The sequence below is a fragment of the Podarcis tiliguerta genome, assembly GCF_965153285.1.
Source record: "Podarcis tiliguerta genome assembly, chromosome: 6".
Taxonomy (NCBI): Eukaryota; Metazoa; Chordata; class Lepidosauria; order Squamata; family Lacertidae; genus Podarcis; species Podarcis tiliguerta.
In genome coordinates this window covers 645,857-662,878 of record NC_139539.1, presented here as the reverse complement: position 1 = coordinate 662,878, position 17,022 = coordinate 645,857, and the positions used below count along the sequence as shown (strand labels likewise).

Sequence of the window (17,022 nt, the reverse complement as noted above, 5' to 3'; positions counted from 1 at the left end):
CGAGAGGAAGTGTGTCTCCTGGGCAGGCCTGACTTCTCATGATTTGTGAGGGTGGCTGGACTGTTTGTGGAGATGCCAGGATGGGGGGCAGGGGCTGCGTCTGCAGGGCCAGATCCGCAGCTCAAAGGATCTATGGCACTGCCAGGAAGCCAATCCTGTGTGGGTGCAAGAGAAGTTTCTATCCATGCATACTTCCGAGCACAATGCAAAGTGTTGGTGCTGACCTTGAAAGCCCTAAACGGCCTCAAAGGGCCAGTATACCTGAAGGAGCGTCTCCACCCCCATCGTTCTGCCCGGACCCTGAGATCCAGCTCCAAGGGCCTTTTGGTGGTTCCCTCATTGCGAGAAGTGAGGTTACAGGGAATCAGGCAGAGAGCCTTCTCGGTGGTGGCACCCGCCCTGTGGAACTCCCTCCCACCAGATGGTTAAAAAGAAAAACAATGACCAGACTTTTAGAAAACATCTAAAAGGCAGCTCTGTTTAGGGAAGCTTTTAATGTTTAATAGGTTATTGTATTTTAGTGTTCTGTTGGAAGCCGCCCCGAGTGGCTGGGGGCGTAATAATAATAATAATAATAATAATAGCCTTTGCCTATTGATGCTGTGATATCTCAGGTGGTCCAATACCTGGCATCTGCCGGTAGGTCTGCCCGTTATCTGAATCCCGGGAGTGCTGCTGCCAGCCAGAGTAGAGAGAACACTGAACTGGATGGACGATGGGTCTGACTCCCTGCGATGGGAGGCCCAGGGGCGCCTGAGGACAGCAACCTTGCTGGAAATGACGCCTGGACAGGGCAGCTCTCCTGGGGCCCATGGGAGGCTGCCACAAGGGTTGCAGTGAGCAGCTGGGGGTTCCTCGCGAGGCACCACCCCAGCCTGCTTGCCATTTCATGGACTGAAAAGAGGGGGCTCCACCTTCCTGCTTGGAAGGGCAGGTGAGGACACCTCCCCGCCCTGCTTAAGTAAGGTACCCATGAAGCTGCTTCGCTCCATCTGGCTCAGCGCTGCCTGCATGGGCTGGCAGCAGCGGCTCTCCAGGGTTTAAGGTAGTGCTATGTCCCAGTCCTACCTGGGGGTGCTGCCAGGGATGGCGTCTGGGGGCTTCTGCATGCAAAGCAGGGGCTCTACCACTGAACTATGCCCCTTCCTGTTAGGGTAGTTATGGGGTGCCCCCCTCAATCTGATGCTGATTTATTTATTTTTATTAGTTTTTGTCCAAGCCTTTGGGATGCGGTGGGAGGAAGAGGAGGGCAGGATCCACTGGAGGCAAGGGGTTCAAGGACTCTTGGGCAGGGGGAGGGAGTGCGCACGCCCCCTCCCACTCCCAAACAATGGGCACCTTCCAGGCATTTCCTTGCCCACCCCAGAAACCACATTGCTTTTCCTCAATGGATTTCACATTTCCTGTGGGCTTAGTAAACAAACTGTTGAGACACCCCAGGAAGTGGCAAATTCCCTCCCCCCTCCCCCCCCCCAAGGACCTGGCTTTGCATTTCCTCCTCTGCCCAGAAAAGAGTGAGTGACTCTTGGGGCAGAAGGTGACTCACCCCCTTCCTCTCTCCGCCTCCCCCACCTCCTCAACATATGGCAGAATATAAATGGCCCAGGCAGAGCTCTCTGCTGCAGAAGTCACCAGAGGCAGAGAACAGGGGCAGAGAGGCAGAGAGAGAGAGAGAGCTCCTTGCCCAGCTGAGTCGCCATGGGGTCCTTCCTGGCCCCCTCCCTCTTTGGGCTCCTGACTTGGGTGTCCCTGCTTTGCAGCTGCCGGGCTGCTCCGCTCCAGGACAGGGGCCCCCTGGTCATCTCCTTCCCTGGGGACGTGGTCAGGAACGCTTCGGACCGGGAGCTGGCATCTGTAAGTGCTTGAGCTTCCTGGGAGTGGGGTCTCCTAGCCTGAGTCTGGATCTGGGCTCTGGGCTGGGGCAATTGGGAACTCAGAAAGGGCTGCCTTCCCAAGGAGTCTCCCTCAGGCTCTGCTTCTGAATGGCAGTTGCTGGAAATTGCAGGACGGGAGAATTCTGCTCTGGGGCTCAGATCCTGGGATGCTGGACTAGATGGTCTGATTGAACTGAGAGAGCGGGAGACTTCCGTTGGCAGAGCATCAGACTCTTAATCTCAGGGCTGTGGCTTTGAGCCCCATGCCAGGCATTGCAGGGGGTTGGAATAGATGACCCTTGGGACCCCTTTCCTGCCCCCCTTCCGGCCAAGAGATGGACGGACTAGTCTTGGTGAGACCATGGGGCTGGTGGGATGCAGAGAAATGATGCTCAGGACCAGTCTGGCTGAACACAGGATGCATCATGTGAGAACATGCTGGGGAAAGGAGATGAGGAGGGCAGACTGGATCCGTGTGTGTGTGTGTATAAATCCCTGGTAAAGGTAAAGGGTAGAGGGACCCCTGACCATTAGGTCCAGTCATGGCCGACTCTGGGGTTGCGGCGCTCATCTCGCTTTATTGGCCGAGGGAGCCAGCGTACAGCTTCTGGGTCATGTGTCCAGCATGACTAAGCTGCTTCCGGCGAACCAGAGCAGCGCACGGAAACGCTGTTTACCTTCCCGCCGGAGTGGTATCTATTTATCTACTTGCACTCTGATGTGCTATTGAACTGGTTGGCAGGAGCAGGGACCGAGCAACGGGAACTCACCCCGTCATGGGGATTCGAACTGCTAACCTTCTGATTGGCAAGTCCTAGGCTCTGTGGTTTAGACCACAGCGCCCCTTAAATCCCTGGTAGTTTTAAGCAAACTTGCCTTTCATGCATCTGGGCACCTGCACCCAGTTCCTCTTTCTTTATCAGTAATGGGGTTACTCTGAGTCACCTGCCACTGGCAGTGTGGAGAGCCAGTGTGGTGTAGTGGTTAAGAGCGGTGGTCTCGTAATCTGGGGAACCGGGTTTGCTTCCCCGCTCCTCCACCTGCAGCTGCTGGGTGACCTTGGGCCAGTCACACTTCTCTGAAGTCTCTCAGCCCCACTCACCTCACAGAGTGCTTGTTGTGGGAGAGGAAGGGGAAGGAGATTGCGAGCTGCTTTGAGACTCCTGAAGGGGAGTGGAAGGCGGGATATCAAGTCAGTGAGCAACCTAGGCAAGGGAGATGATCCTTGAACACCCTCCCCACTGCTCCCAGCAAAGGCAGCTCCTTCTTACTGGGAGGGTCTTCTTCCCACAAGATGCACCCCTGCAGGCAGGCGAGGGATCCCAGAGGGGCAGCCGCTGTGCCAGCCGGCTTGCGGCAGCGGAAACAACAAAGGGCGCTGTGGGACCTAGAAGGCAAACAGATATGGCTTGGCAGAAGAAACTTTTCCTGGGCCACAGCCCACTTTGAATCACCCTCAAGATGCCCAAAGGGCTATCCTTACAAGATATGCAAGTGTGTGTCTGGGGAGAGAGCAGTTTTAATTCTCAACGTCCAGACTAGGACAGAGGCATCATGAGCCCCCTTGCAGACTGCTATGGAAAATGTTTTCAATAAATTGCCATGAACTAAGACAAATCTTGATGCTGGTCGCAAGCCTGTTGCTTGAGTGACCCATTCACAAGCTCAGCAGCAGCAGCAGCAGCAGCAGCCTCTTCCCTCACTAAGGAGGTGGGGAGCATTTTTCTAGGGATGCTCTGCCCATTGAGCATCTCCACACAGCCTGCTAGAAGTGGATGAGTTCAATATAAACGGATGCAGAGTAGCTGTGATTCCTGCATTGCAGGGGGTTGGACTAGATGAGCCCTGGAGGCCCCTCCCAAGCCTACAAGCCTATGATTCTGTGATTCTAAGAAGTGGCCCCAGACTCTCGGCTGCTTTTGCGTGTGTGTCTCCTTCTCTCTCTCTCAATCTCAGCTCACAGCTCTTTCCTTCCTTCTCCCCCAGCGCTACCTCCAACGCTTCGGGTACCTGCAAGACCCGAACTCGGGCTCCAGCGGCGGCCAGGTCACCCTGGACTCCGCCCTGAAGAAGATGCAGAAGCGCCTGGGCCTGCCGGAGACGGGGCGGCTGGACGCCCCCACCATGGAAGCCATCCGGGCTCCTCGCTGCGGGGTGCCGGATGTGGGCTCCTTCCAGACTTTCGAGGGAAACCTCAAGTGGGACCACAATGACATCACCTACCGGTGAGTCCCGGAGGGGACCGCTCCCCCCCCCGGTCGTTTTCTCAGCGCAGAAGGAGAGCAGAGGCAGCAGCAGCAGGCTGGTCTCTGGCGAGGGCAGTTGCGCCTCTACGCAAATCTGAGCCCCAACTCAGCGTTGGCCTCGTCTCTGGAAGAGCTCAGCCTGCGCAAGAAAGGGACAGGGCCGCCCTCGTTCCCCGGTTCCCAAAGTGGGCGGTGCCACCGGGGCGGGATTCCCCAGGGGGTCGCTAAGAGGCAAGGGGGCGACAGGGGGGCGCTGGAGGTGCAAATGTCGACCCGACTTCGAGAAGCTGACCTAGCTGACCTAGCAGCTAGACCTCGGCCCCCCAATAAAACATTAGCCATTCCTAGGGTGTGCATGCGCTGCATCTTGTGCTTGGTTATGTGGGGCGGGGCTTACCTCCCCCCCCCCCAATATTTTATTCCACTTGGCACCCTTGGAAACTGGTATCGCTGGATTAAGTTCATCAGCAGTGGAGCTCAAAAGTCTTAACTGGTTTTGGACAAATGTCTAGAACATTTTGAACCAACGTGCAATTAAATGCCACCGTTTTGAATCTAGTTGTGTTATTTGTTTATCGATTAAATTTATAAACCGCCCTTCCTCCGAAGATCACAGGGCGGTTGACAGTATAAAATCACAAGATACACAACATAATAAAACAAACAAAACAACACACACACAAACACACACACACACAACCCTTCGTGCTATTCTGAAAATAGGGTAGGGGGCGCTGGGGGGGAGTTTATGGAAAGGGGCGGGAGTTTGGGAGCCGCTGCCCTAGACTCCTGCGATGCCGTGGCTCCCCCTTGGCGGCCATGGGTCCTGACTTTGCTCTGCCTTCCGCAGGGTGCAGAACTACTCGCCGGACCTGGATGCCTCCATCATCGAAGACGCCTTTGCCAGGGCCTTCAAGGTGTGGAGCGACGTGACCCCCCTCACCTTCACGCGCCGGGACAGCGGGGACGTCGACATCCTCATTATGTTCGGGACGGAAGGTGAGCCTCGGCCTTGTCCCCCTGGGGGCAGGGAGCAGCCAAGGACCCCATAGGGCGGTGGCTGCAGGGGTCGTGGTGGGAACCCCAGAAGCTGCCTCCCCAGGGGCGCCTCTTGGACGCCTTGCTTGTCCTCAGCCTCGGACCTCCCCTCATGGATTTGCCTGTCCCCCCCCCCCCCGCAGAGCACGGCGACGGCTATCCCTTCGACGGCAAGGACGGTCTCCTGGCCCACGCCTTCCCTCCTGGCAAGGATCGCTACAGTGGGGATGCCCACTTTGACGACGACGAGTTCTGGACCCTAGGCACGGGCGTTGGTGAGTGGGCCGCTGCTTTCCCCTCGTCCCCACATAGAATTGTTGGGCTGGAAGGGGACCCCCGGGGTCATCTAGACCAACCCCCTGCAGTGCAGGAGTCCAGTCAAAGGATCCCTGACCAATGGGCATCGGATGCCTGCTTAAACGCCCTTGCAGCTGTCCCCTCTGGGCTATTCATTTCAAGCAATTTATTAAACTTGTATACCACCTTTCATCAGGGATGAGGGTGGCGCTGTGGGTTAAACCACAGAGCCTAGGACTTGCCAATCGGAAGGTCGGCAGTTCGAATCCCCGCAACGGGGTGAGCTCCTGTTGCTCAGTCCCTTCTCCTGCCCACATCAAAGTGCAAGTAGATAAATAGGTACTGCTCCGGCGGGAAGGTAAACAGCGTTTCCATGCACTGCTCTGGTTCGCCAGAAGCGGCTTAGTCCTGCTGGCCACATGACCCGGAAGCTGGAGGCCGGCTCCCTTGGCCAGTAAAGCAAGATGAGCGCCGCAACCCCAGAGTCATCCGTGATTGGACCTAATGGTCAGGGGTCCCTTTACCTTTACCTTCCCCCCTTTCATCATGGAATCACAGAATTGAATGGGGAGGGGCCATGAGGGTCCTCTGCTTCAACCCCCTGCAATGCAGGAATTTTTTGCCTAATGCAGGACTCGAACCCACAACTCTGAGATTGCATAATATTTATATATGCATAATACAAATTCATGAATTTCTATACTGTACAAGATAATAACCAATATATGAATGCAGTGGGGACTTGCACATGCTGTTCTATCTGTCCTGACCCGCTTCTTCCCTCGCTCCCTCCCCCCCTCTCCTGAGCAGTGGTGAAGACCCGTTTTGGGAATGCCAATGGTGCCAACTGCCACTTCCCCTTCACCTTCGAGGGCAAGTCCTACTCCACTTGCACCACTGAGGGGCGTGAGGACAACTTGCCCTGGTGCTCCACCACCGCCAACTTCGACCGGGACAAGAAGTACGGATTCTGCCCCAGTGAATGTGAGTGGCCAGGGAAAGGAGGGGGGCTTGGGGGGCTGGAGGCCCCCAAGTGCGGATCTAATAGGAAGCGAATGAAGCTCCGGGGCCCCAGGAGAGACTTCACTCCATGTTGCTTGAAAAATTGTGGGTATAGTAGACCCAATTTGAGTCTCTCAGGGCAATTTGATTAATTTTTTGTGTGGCATCTATTTCAACAATCCCAATGCTGATGAGTCAGGAGCACAGAGGCTGTGAAAGTTGTTGTAAACGATTCCATTGAAGAAGATGGTTCTCTTTTTATGTATATATATATATATTTGCTTTATTGATTCCCAAAAGAAAACAGTCAATATTTTTTTTAACACAGTACAAAAAGATATAATAGTTTCCTAATACGTATCTTCTATGGCGACTTCCCATCACCCCGGATGGGTCTTTAGTATTTTCGGTTTGTCACACTTATCTTTATCAATGATAATACATCTTAGTTCTCTTAAGTTTCTACGATCCCCTACTTTCCCACACAAGTCTCTCCAGGCCTGCCAACAGGTTCAGATTTTTGCAGCGCTCCCTGAGATACTTCTATACATGTCCCAATCCCTCATAAATGTTTGTTCAGTCCAATCCCTTCATTTCCCCGTCATCCTTGCGAATTCTGCAAACTCTTAGCGGTTTCGACTGCCGCTCCAGTTTAGTCGGGCTTACATCTCCTTTCCGGTTCCTAGCTATGAGAATTCTTGCTCTGCAGACCTGGTTCAAGCTTTCAGGGCCCCCCCCAATGTGAGTCTGCCCCTCCTCCTCAAGACGCTCCTTTCTCCCTGGCTGGCCTAGTGCTCTTCACCTACGGAGGCAACGCAGACGGCGAGAAGTGTGTCTTCCCCTTCACCTTCCTGGGCAAGAGCTACGACAGCTGCACCACCGAGGGGCGCAGCGATGGGTACCGCTGGTGCGCCACCACAGAGAGCTTCGACCGCGACAAGAAGTACGGATTCTGCCCCAACAGAGGTACAGGCAGTTTCATTTCCAGAAGGGTGCTGGGGCCTGGAATTGTCCAGTATATACCTGTCACTAGTCCCTCAGGGCAGGGGGGCTCACTGGTTAGGGAAAGGCACTCTGGATGTGCTCAGAGGCACTCTTTCTTGCAGAGCTGAGCCAGAGAATCACAGAAGTGTAGAGTTGAATGAGACACCCTAGGCTCATCTAGTCCAGCCCCTTGCAAGGCAGAAATCACAGCTGAAGAATAATAAGACTCATAGGGTTGTGGAAGGGACCCAACTAGTCCAGCCCCCGGGAATGCAAGAATCACGGCTAAATTGTGCCATTTATTCATTCATTATTGTTTATTAAATTTCTATACTGCCCTTCATCCGAATATCACAAGGCAGTTTACAATATAAAAAAGGGGAAATGGCTAACATTGTAACAAACAGAAACAAGAAAACACACACACACACACACACACACACACACACACACACCCCAGTTGAACTAGGCTGTTTAATTAGCCAAGGGCCTGGAAGAAGAGGGATGTTTTTGCAGCAATTGCAGCTAAAGAGCCACAGGCTCATATAGGTGGACAAGGGTCCCCACAGGTCATTTTGTCGAAGGCAGAAATCACAACCTTGGCCCTGATGGGTCCTGGAGCTGCTGGGCCCATGTCCCAGCAGGCCATGCTGGTCACACTGAACTCTAATAATAATAATAATAATAATAATAATAATAATTTTATTATTTATACCCAGCCCATCTGGCTGAGTTTCCCCAGCCCCTCTGGGTGCGGGGCTGGCAAAATGGCTTGAACCCGGATCCAGCTGCCCTCGGGGCAGAGCTGTACGGCTGCCTACAGGTCCCTTCCTGCCATAGGGAAGGAAGGCAACCATGTCAGACAGAGAAGGGTACCTCCCTGCCCCCCTGTAATGCCCCCCTGCCCTCTTGCCATGAGCGACTGGTGCGCTGCTCCCGGGCGGGTGGGTGCTGTGTGGGGAGCCCCACGGGAGCTGGGTGGGGAGAAGGGATCCCTGCCGGGCAGAACGCTCACCGGCCGCCTCTCTGCAGACACAGCCGTGATTGGCGGGAACTCCCAGGGGGAGCCCTGCGCCTTCCCCTTCACCTTCCTGGACAAGAGCTACAGCAGCTGCACCTCCGAGGGGCGCGAGGACGGGCGACTCTGGTGCGCCACCACCAGCAACTACGACACCGACAGGAAGTGGGGCCTCTGCCCTGACAAAGGTACTCCTGAGCCTCTGGCGCATGAGCCAGCCTGGAGAGAGCCCTAACACCAGAGGAGGCCAATGTTCTCAGGTGCTTCCACCAGATGCCTGTGGGAGGCTGCGGGTGGTTCTGATGGGGGGGGTCATGGGACCTGCTCCTCCTCCTCCTGGTGGGGGCAGGGAGGTGAGGAGGGAGAGGCCGAGCCCTGCAACCTGCAGCCCCCACCCACCATCTCCTTCCTGCCTTCCAGGGTACAGCATCTTCCTGGTCGCCGCACACGAGTTTGGGCATTCGCTGGGCCTGGAGCATTCCGACGTGCGGGAGGCCCTGATGTACCCCATGTACACCTACCTGGCTGACTTCCACCTGCACTCGGATGACGTGGCTGGGATCCAGTCCCTCTATGGTGAGTGGGGTGCTGGGGTGGCTTTAGCTGGGGGTCCCCTGCTTAGCCAGCCAGAAGGGGGGCCAGAATGTAAAGAGAAAAAGCCTTCATGTGCCCCATAGCTCCCCATTAGTAGCTCCTCTTTTTGGAGGTTGGGAGGAATGGTGGATAAATAAATAAAACATATAATAAGATATACAGTCATACCTCGGGTTACAGACGTTTCAGGTTGCATTTTTTCAGGTTACGGACCGCCGAAACCAAGAAGTGCTGGAATGAGTTTCTTCTGGGTTTCAGCAGTCGTGCATTCGCAGAAGTGCTAAATCGCTCATGCGCAGAAGCGGGTTGCAAACGCTGTGGGTTGTGAACATGCATCCTGCCCGGATCACGTTCGTGACCCGAGCGTCCACTGTATATAACAAATGTAGGCTTGCCATGTGTCCTCTTTTTCCAGGACACGCCCTCTTTTTCAGGGATAAAATTTGAGACAAATTGCATTTATTTGCTTTGAATGTCTGTTGTAGTGTCCTCTTCTTTGCTCTTCGGAATATGGCAACCCTAAATAATGCAATCAATAAACTGGACAAGACCTGTCAGGGATGCCTGGGCGCCTGTTGTGGCCTGACCTTCCTCTGCCCATCACCCTGGCACCTGGGCTCTCGTGGGCTCTCTGATGGGCGTACAGACCCCTGAAAATGCTTTGCCCTTCCCACTCCTAGGCAGAGGCTCAGGCGTGAAACCCACGGTGGGCACCCTCCCCACTACTCAAAGCCCCGAGGACCCTGACCAAACCACCGAGGAATACGATGATGACGGCTCCAGCACAGACGAGGATGTCACGGAGACCCCCCCAGTCACGGAGACCCCCCCAGTCACAGAGGCCACCACGGTCGTGGAGACCACCTCCGCGGGCCGCGCAGGAGAGGCTTGCAAAATCCCTCAATTTGACGGGGTGAGCGAGATCAAGAAGGAACTGTACCTCTTCAAGGACGGGTGAGTGGCAGGAGGAGGGCGGTGGAGGGGCAGGAATGGGGCAGAGGGCTGCGTGAGCCCACAGAGGGGGACACCTGGGCTTTGTGCCCCTCGGCACCTCTCCACACTCAGCCAGGTAGGGAGGAAGAGAGGGCTGTTCATGAGCTCCACCTCTGATTGGCCACTGAAAGAAAGAAAGAAAGAAAAAGAAAGAAGAGGGCGCTGTACCCTTTGGTCTGGCCCAGCAGGGCTCCTCCTCTGTTCTTAGGCTCTTATGACTAGGGCTGCCCCCCCCTCCACTCTATTCTCTTGCTAACCCCACCTACCTGCCAGACCCCCGGAGTCCACCTGCCTCCTCTACACCTGGTCAACCCTGGTGGAGACTGGAGAGCCAGGATGGAGGCTCCCTCTTTCCTTTCTTCCTTCCTTCCCTCCCTCCCTGCTCCAGCCCCCGCTGACAGAGACCTTTCCCTCCTTCCCAGGCAATACTGGAAGAAGCCAGTGTCAGGCACAGGGGCCATTGTGGGCCCCCTCCGCATCCAGGACAGCTGGCCGGCCCTCCCAGATGTGATTGATGCTGCTATCCAGGACGCACAGACGAAGAAAACCTACTTCTTCTCTGGTGAGAGGCTTCCGCATTGTGGCTGCTCATGGAAATGGGGCAGAAATGCAAAGCAGATATTTTGGGGTGGGGTATGAGTCCACACTAGCCGTAAATACCGGTCCTGAGAGACCTGCATTAGCTCCCGATACATTTCTGAGCACAATTCCAAGTGTTGGTGCTGACCTTGAAAGCCCTAAATGGCCTCAAAGCGCCAGTATACCTGAAGGAGCGTCTTCACCCCCATTGTTCAGCCCGGACACTGAGGTCCAGCACCGAGGGCCTTCTGGCGGTTCCCTCCCTGTGAGAAGTGAGGTTACAGGGAACCAGGCAGAGGGCCTTCTCGGTGGTGGCGCCCGCCCTGTGGAACACGCTCCCATCAGACTATCTGACTTTTAGAAGACATCTGAAGGCGGCTCTGTTTAGGGAAGCTTTTAATGTTTGATGTATTTATTGTGTTTTTAATATTCTATTGGGAGCTGCCCCAGAGCGGCTAGGGAAACACAGCCAGATGCAGGGTATAAATAATTTATTATTATTATTATTATTATTATTATTATTATTATTATTAATAATAATAATAATTTTATTCTGCATAACTCCATGCTCAGAAGCTGCCCACAACCCCTGTGGCTGCTTCAGAGAACTTGCTGAAGCCCACAAGGGACACCTCGAAAACTCTCACTTGTTGGTGCCCACAGGGCAGAGTGCCTGGGCCTCTTTTCACCTGACTGAAGATTCCTGCTAGCAGGACAAGTCTGAGGGTCACGTTGGATGGATTTAGATGACTGTGAGAGGGTATTTTATCTAGAAATGACCCTTCCTCTTTCTCACCTTGTGTGAGAATGCAAATATCTATTTCAGCAGAGCTAATATCACCACCCGTGAGCAGCTTATCTCTGGAAGCTATTAGGACAAGGTTGCATAATCTTCTAGAAAAATTATAATATCCAAGGATGCTTTAGGCAGACTCGGGTTATCTTCTCCCTTTTTATTTTCCCCTCTTAATAAAGAAATCACTTTCAGGCAAATAAGTAAACAATAAAAAGGTGAGGTTTACGCATATTGAGGTCTTGGCAGGATTCAGCAGACACAGTGACGAAAATCAGACTGGCAATAATCCTTAAACATTGTAAACACCCACAGTCCAGTTCAAAATGGAGATCGCTTTCTGGAGGAGAGCAAAGAAATGTCTTCATCGCAGGTCGGAAGAGGAGTGTGCAGTGACAGGAAGAAACAGAGACTAAGTCTCTCTCTCGTTCTCCTTCCTGCCACAGAGGAGATGGCCTCATACGGCCTCATCCCAGGCAGGGGACTCTCTAGCCAACCTGCCCTCTGTGACGGGGCTGCAGGTCCTCCCACAGATCCATGGGATGGACACCTGCCGGGGGGGGGGGTGTGTGTGAACAAGGAAAGTTGCAAAAGCTGTTTCTCCTCCGCAGGTCGGCGCTTCTGGGTGTACCAGGGGACGAGAGTCTTGGGACCGCGGAACATCGAGAAGCTGGGCATCCCGAGTGATGTGCCAAAGATTGTGGGGGCCCTGCAGGAGAAGCCGAGCAAAATCCTGATCTTCAGTGGGGAGCACTTCTGGAGGTACCAAGGATCCTGGGGGGCAGAGAAGGCAGGGGAGAGAAAGCAGAAGGGGGCACCTGGTCAGACCTCTGCTTGCAGGCCCCCCTCCCTCCCAGGTCACAGTGGGCCAGGATCAGAGAGCAGCAGGGGCTGGTGGAGAACATGGATGGGGAAGGTCCCCCAAAGGTCATCTAGTTCAGCCCCCTGCAGGAATCACAGCTCTTGACCTCAGAAAGTCCATCCTAATGTTTAGTGGGAATCTCCTTTCTTGTCATTTGGATCCATTTATGCAAGGTGAACCTTCTGGAACAGGAGAAGACAAGCTTGCTCCCTCTTCTATCCAACAGCCCTTGGGCTATCTGAAGATGGCTGTCCTATCAGCTCTCAGTCCTCTTTCTGGGCCTTAACTCCCCCAACTCCCCCCCCTCACTGTTCCTCATAAGGTCTCCAGACCCCTGATCATCTGAGAGAGGCCAGTTCTTCTCCAGGACCACCAGTCCTGCAGTTTGACTTGGCCAAGGAGGAATCGCCCCTTCTCAGCTGGTTGCTTCTCTGCCAGGCCCAGAACATGGAGAAGGGGAAACTGCCTGCCCCTTAGCTGCCCCCATGGCATGAGCAGCCCCACCTGACAAGCGCTCCTCCACAACACCCACCTCCCTGCCGCTGAATCAATCATCTCCAAAGCCAGCGACAAATTGGGACGGCTCATTTCTGGCCTCAACACGGGTCAACCTTGAGGCACCAGGCGTCCTCCTGGCCCCCCGTGTTGTCAGGACTGAAAGGGCACCGTGCCCACCCCAGCACTGACCAGACCTGTGAAGAGGGCATGGGGGGAGGAGGAGGCCTGGGGTGGACCATGGGGAAAGCCTTCTTCAGTCTTGCTTTCCTCCTCCAGGCTGGATGTGAAATCTGAGCGAGCGGATAAGGGCTCTCCTCACTACACGGACAGCCTCTTTCCTGGGGTCCCATTGGACTCTGAAAATATCTTCCACTTTAAAGGTAAGGAGGGTGAAGAGGGACAGGGGTGGGCTTAGAATGCATGTGACCTGGGGGTGGGGAGAGCACTGCCAGGAGGGGATTCAAGACTAATCCACCACCCCAAGTCCCAGACTTAAAATGCATCTCTGGGTTATTTGGGGGGCATAGGAATTTGTTCATTCCCCCCCCCAAATATAGTCTGGCCCCCCACAAGGTCTGAGGGACGGTGGACTGGCCCATGGCTGGAAAAGGTTGCTGGTCCCTGCTCTTGACCTTATGTAGACTCTGGCCTTCATGGCCTTGCAGGAGCTCCCTCTTCAGGTGGGGGTGGGAATTGCTCCACTCACCTGAGCCCCCGCCCAGGGTTCAGCCTCTGTCTTCCCATCAACGCTCAGAGCAAACTTTTCTGCTCTAGGCCTAGAGAAGTCCAGCTGCTGGAGGCTCCTTGCTGGGATTTCTGTAGGCAGCCATGGGGCAGGTGGGGGTGGCTGGATTGAACCAGAATCCTGGCACTGGGGGAGGGAGGGGGATGAAATTCATGCTCCCCGCCAGGTGTTATCTGTTCTGTGGTAGAAGGCATAGAGGTGCCCATGGCAAACATCTGTCTGTTTGACCCTGAAAGGTAACTATCAGCTCTGGGGTGGGGGGTGCCATTAAGAATGGGAGGAAAGTTAGGGGGGAGGGTAGAGCTCTCCCTCCAAGCGCTCTGTCCCCAGGGGGACGGTGCTGTGGTCTAAACCACTGAGCCTCTTGGGCTTGCCAATCGGAAGGTTGGCATTTCGAATCCGCATGACGGAGTGAGCTCCCGTTGCCCTGCCCCAGCTGCTGCCAACCTAGCAGTTCGAAAGCATACCAGTGCAAGTAGATAAACAGGTACCACTGCAGTGGGAAGGTAAACAGTGTTTCTGTGTGCTCTGGTTTCCATCACGGTGTCCTGGTTTAGTCCTGCTGGCCACATGACCTGGAAGGCCTTCTGTGGACAAACGCCGGCTCCCTTGGCCTGAAAGCGAGATGAGCGCTGCAACCCCAGAGTCGCCTTGGACTGGACTTAACCGTCCAGGGGCCCTTTACCTTTTTTACCTTTTACCCCAGTCAGATTGAGAGCTTCCCCTTGACCCCCTGCCCGTTTATTCATTTTTCATAAAATTTTAACTCTGTTTGATTGTAAAAGAAACCTCAAAGCGGTTTATGAAGATAAAGCAATGACATTGTCAATAAGAAAAACCAACAGTGATATTTAAGAATTTGGGAAAGTTAAAATAGCAATAGGCTAAAAGACAGATTGAGTCTCGCATTGACTTTCTCAACATCTGGGCAGGTGCTGAAAACAGCATAGAGGCGGCTCCCGCCTGATGTCGGTAGGCAAGGAGTTCCAATGTTCAGACCCTGCCACGTGTGGCTTTCTTAAAGCTGCAGATGTGAGACTGGATCTCCTGTCTCTTCCTCGGGATCCTCCCCTCCAGAGGCCCTTCCCAGCTGCCCCTCCTTGGGTGGCCTCGGGCATCTTGCCTCCTTTGCCGGTGGTGACGTTGGCACCCCTTTGATAACCCCCAATTTCCTTCCTGCTTCCAGGAAAATACCACTTCTGCCGGGGACCCTTCTGCTGGCGGATGACCCCACGCTACCAGGTGGACAAAGTGGGCTACCTGAAGTACGATGTCCTGAAATGCCCAGAAGAGTAAGCTTGCCAGAGGGCTGCTGGGACCCTCCTCTGCCTGCGGTGGGACTCTAGGGCAGTCGCTCACCAGCTTTGTCGCTCCAGCCTGGACCTGGGAGGCTGTGCCCAGGAGATGCTGGCACTCTGCTCGACTGCCGCCCAAAGAGGACTCTCCAGCCACCCTGTGCCACTCCCGGGGCACGCGGATCTCCTGCCAGCCTGAGCCAGGTGCCTTGCAAAAGTCTCGCCGGGTGCGGGCAGCCGGGCTGCTGGCACAGAGAGGGTCCCTGCCTGTTGCGTGTGTGTGTGTGTTGCTTGGTCATGGACTTGTGGCAAAGACCCCCCCTGGGGAAGAGAAGGAGGGTGCCTTCAACCCTCCCAATGCCTCTGCCTACACTGCCTCCTGTGGGACCTCCAGAATCTTGCACTTTCTGAATAAATGAAATCCTGCCCCACCTGGAGCCTCTTGTCTGCTTATGAAGTGGCGCAGAGGGTGGGATTTGGAGGGGCTGGGAGGGGCTCCGGACACCTGGGAAGCAACACTAGCTCAGTGCTGCAAATGGTCCCCCCTTTATTTATAACCCCCTGCAGAGCGTTTCCTATCAGAAGGGGGGGGGGGGGTGCCCTGCTTGCTTGCCTCAGCTTCCAGTTCTGTGGGCTGGTAGCAAAGAGCTGCCTTCTGCTAACTGACATGGTGTGTAAATATATCATAGAAGCATAGAATGGGAGAGTTGAAAGGGACCCCGAGGGCTGTCTAATTCCAGCCCCCTGCAATGCAGGAATCTCAACTGAAGCATCCCTGACAGATGGCCATCCAACCTCTGCTTCAAAATCCCCAAGGAAGGAGAGTCTGCTCCCCTGTCGATCAGCTCTTGCTGTGAGAAAGTTCTTCCTGATATTTAGTTGGACTCTCTTTCCTTTCCTTTGAACCTGTCAGTTTGGGTCAGGAGAAAACCCCCTTGCTCCCTCTTCCATGTGGCAACCCTTCAGATTTCTGGAAACGACAATCATGTCTCCTCTCTGCCTCCTCTTTGCCTTCTGAGCTTCTGCTTGGCCTCTGTGAGAACAGGACTAAAGGAGTCTTCGGCCGGATCCGGCAGCCCCCCCCCCCCCCTTTCCAGAATATATTGTATCGCTCTTTCACATATAATAAACATAATTTAAAATACAATAAGCAACAGCGGCAGCAGCCAGTCCATCATTTAGAGGGGGAAAGTGTAACCAGCTTAAAATTAGAACCATTACTTAGAACAAGTTTATGATGCCTATTAAAGCCTCTAATCCAATAAGTCTCTCCCGATGCTTCCGTGGGTCGGAGGCGGCTGTCTCAATTGATCGTCTCATCTCATCCAGGAGATGAATGGATGCCAGGCATTGTAAAAGGACGGATCGCTTAGAAGCAGCGAGATGCTGGCATTCTGCAACTGATCTGTCCATAGGCTCAGGGCAGGCTCAGGTGTGCTCCGTCGCTCTGACCAGCCGGAGCGAAGGCCAGTCCTTTATCCTGCAGAAAGCTCTTCTTGTTGTGTCCCTATGTTGGAAAACCCATCTCCACCGGGCATGGGGCCTTTCCTGCAAAGGCAGCTGCCTCACCTCAATTTCTCACCTCTGAAACACACAACGCTTCACCCAACCATACAAAATCAAATGTAGGTTTTTTTGTGAGCAGTGGGGCAGTTACTAGGATGCAAAACAAAGCAGAGTAATTTATTTATTTGTTTGTTTCATTAGGTAAAAGTTATACACCACTTGATCGCAAAACAAAAGCAAAACCTCAAAGAGGTTTACAAAAAAATTAAGCAAGAAAAGAAAGAAAGATTTACAAAAATAGCTTAGAACACAACAACGACAACTTTATTATTTATACCCCGCCCATCAGGCTGGGTTTCCCCAGCCACTCTGGTTTACAGAAGAGATAAAAACATCATAAAACATCAAGCGTTAAAAACCTCCTGATACAGGGATGCCTTCAGATGTCTTCTAAAAGTTGTGTATGTAGTTCTTTATCTCCTTGACATCAGAAGGGAGGGCATTCTGCAGGGAGGGCGCCACCACCGAGAAGGCCCTCTGCCTGGTTCCCTGTCGCTTTGCTTCACACAGTGAGGGAACAAGCAGAAGACCCCCAGAGGAGGACCTCAATGTCCGGGCAGAATGATGGGGGAGGAGACGCTCCTTCAGGTATACAAAATAGTATGAAAATAAAAAAGTAGTAAAACAGGTTAAAGTTC

General features: G+C 54.0%; 1 protein-coding gene across 1 annotated transcript; it reads left to right on the top strand.

Moving 5' to 3' along the window:
* The first annotated feature begins 1,623 nt into the window (after positions 1-1,623).
* Positions 1,624-15,250, top strand: MMP9 (matrix metallopeptidase 9). The gene is made up of 13 exons (XM_083447381.1): positions 1,624-1,854; positions 3,861-4,099; positions 4,971-5,119; positions 5,302-5,433; positions 6,266-6,439; positions 7,250-7,423; positions 8,474-8,647; positions 8,880-9,035; positions 9,734-10,007; positions 10,469-10,608; positions 12,030-12,180; positions 13,055-13,158; positions 14,710-15,250. The coding sequence occupies exons 1-13, from the start codon at positions 1,699-1,701 to the stop codon at positions 14,817-14,819; spliced, it is 2,133 nt and encodes a 710-aa protein (XP_083303507.1). The 5' UTR covers positions 1,624-1,698; the 3' UTR covers positions 14,820-15,250.
* Positions 15,251-17,022: the final 1,772 nt, after the last annotated feature.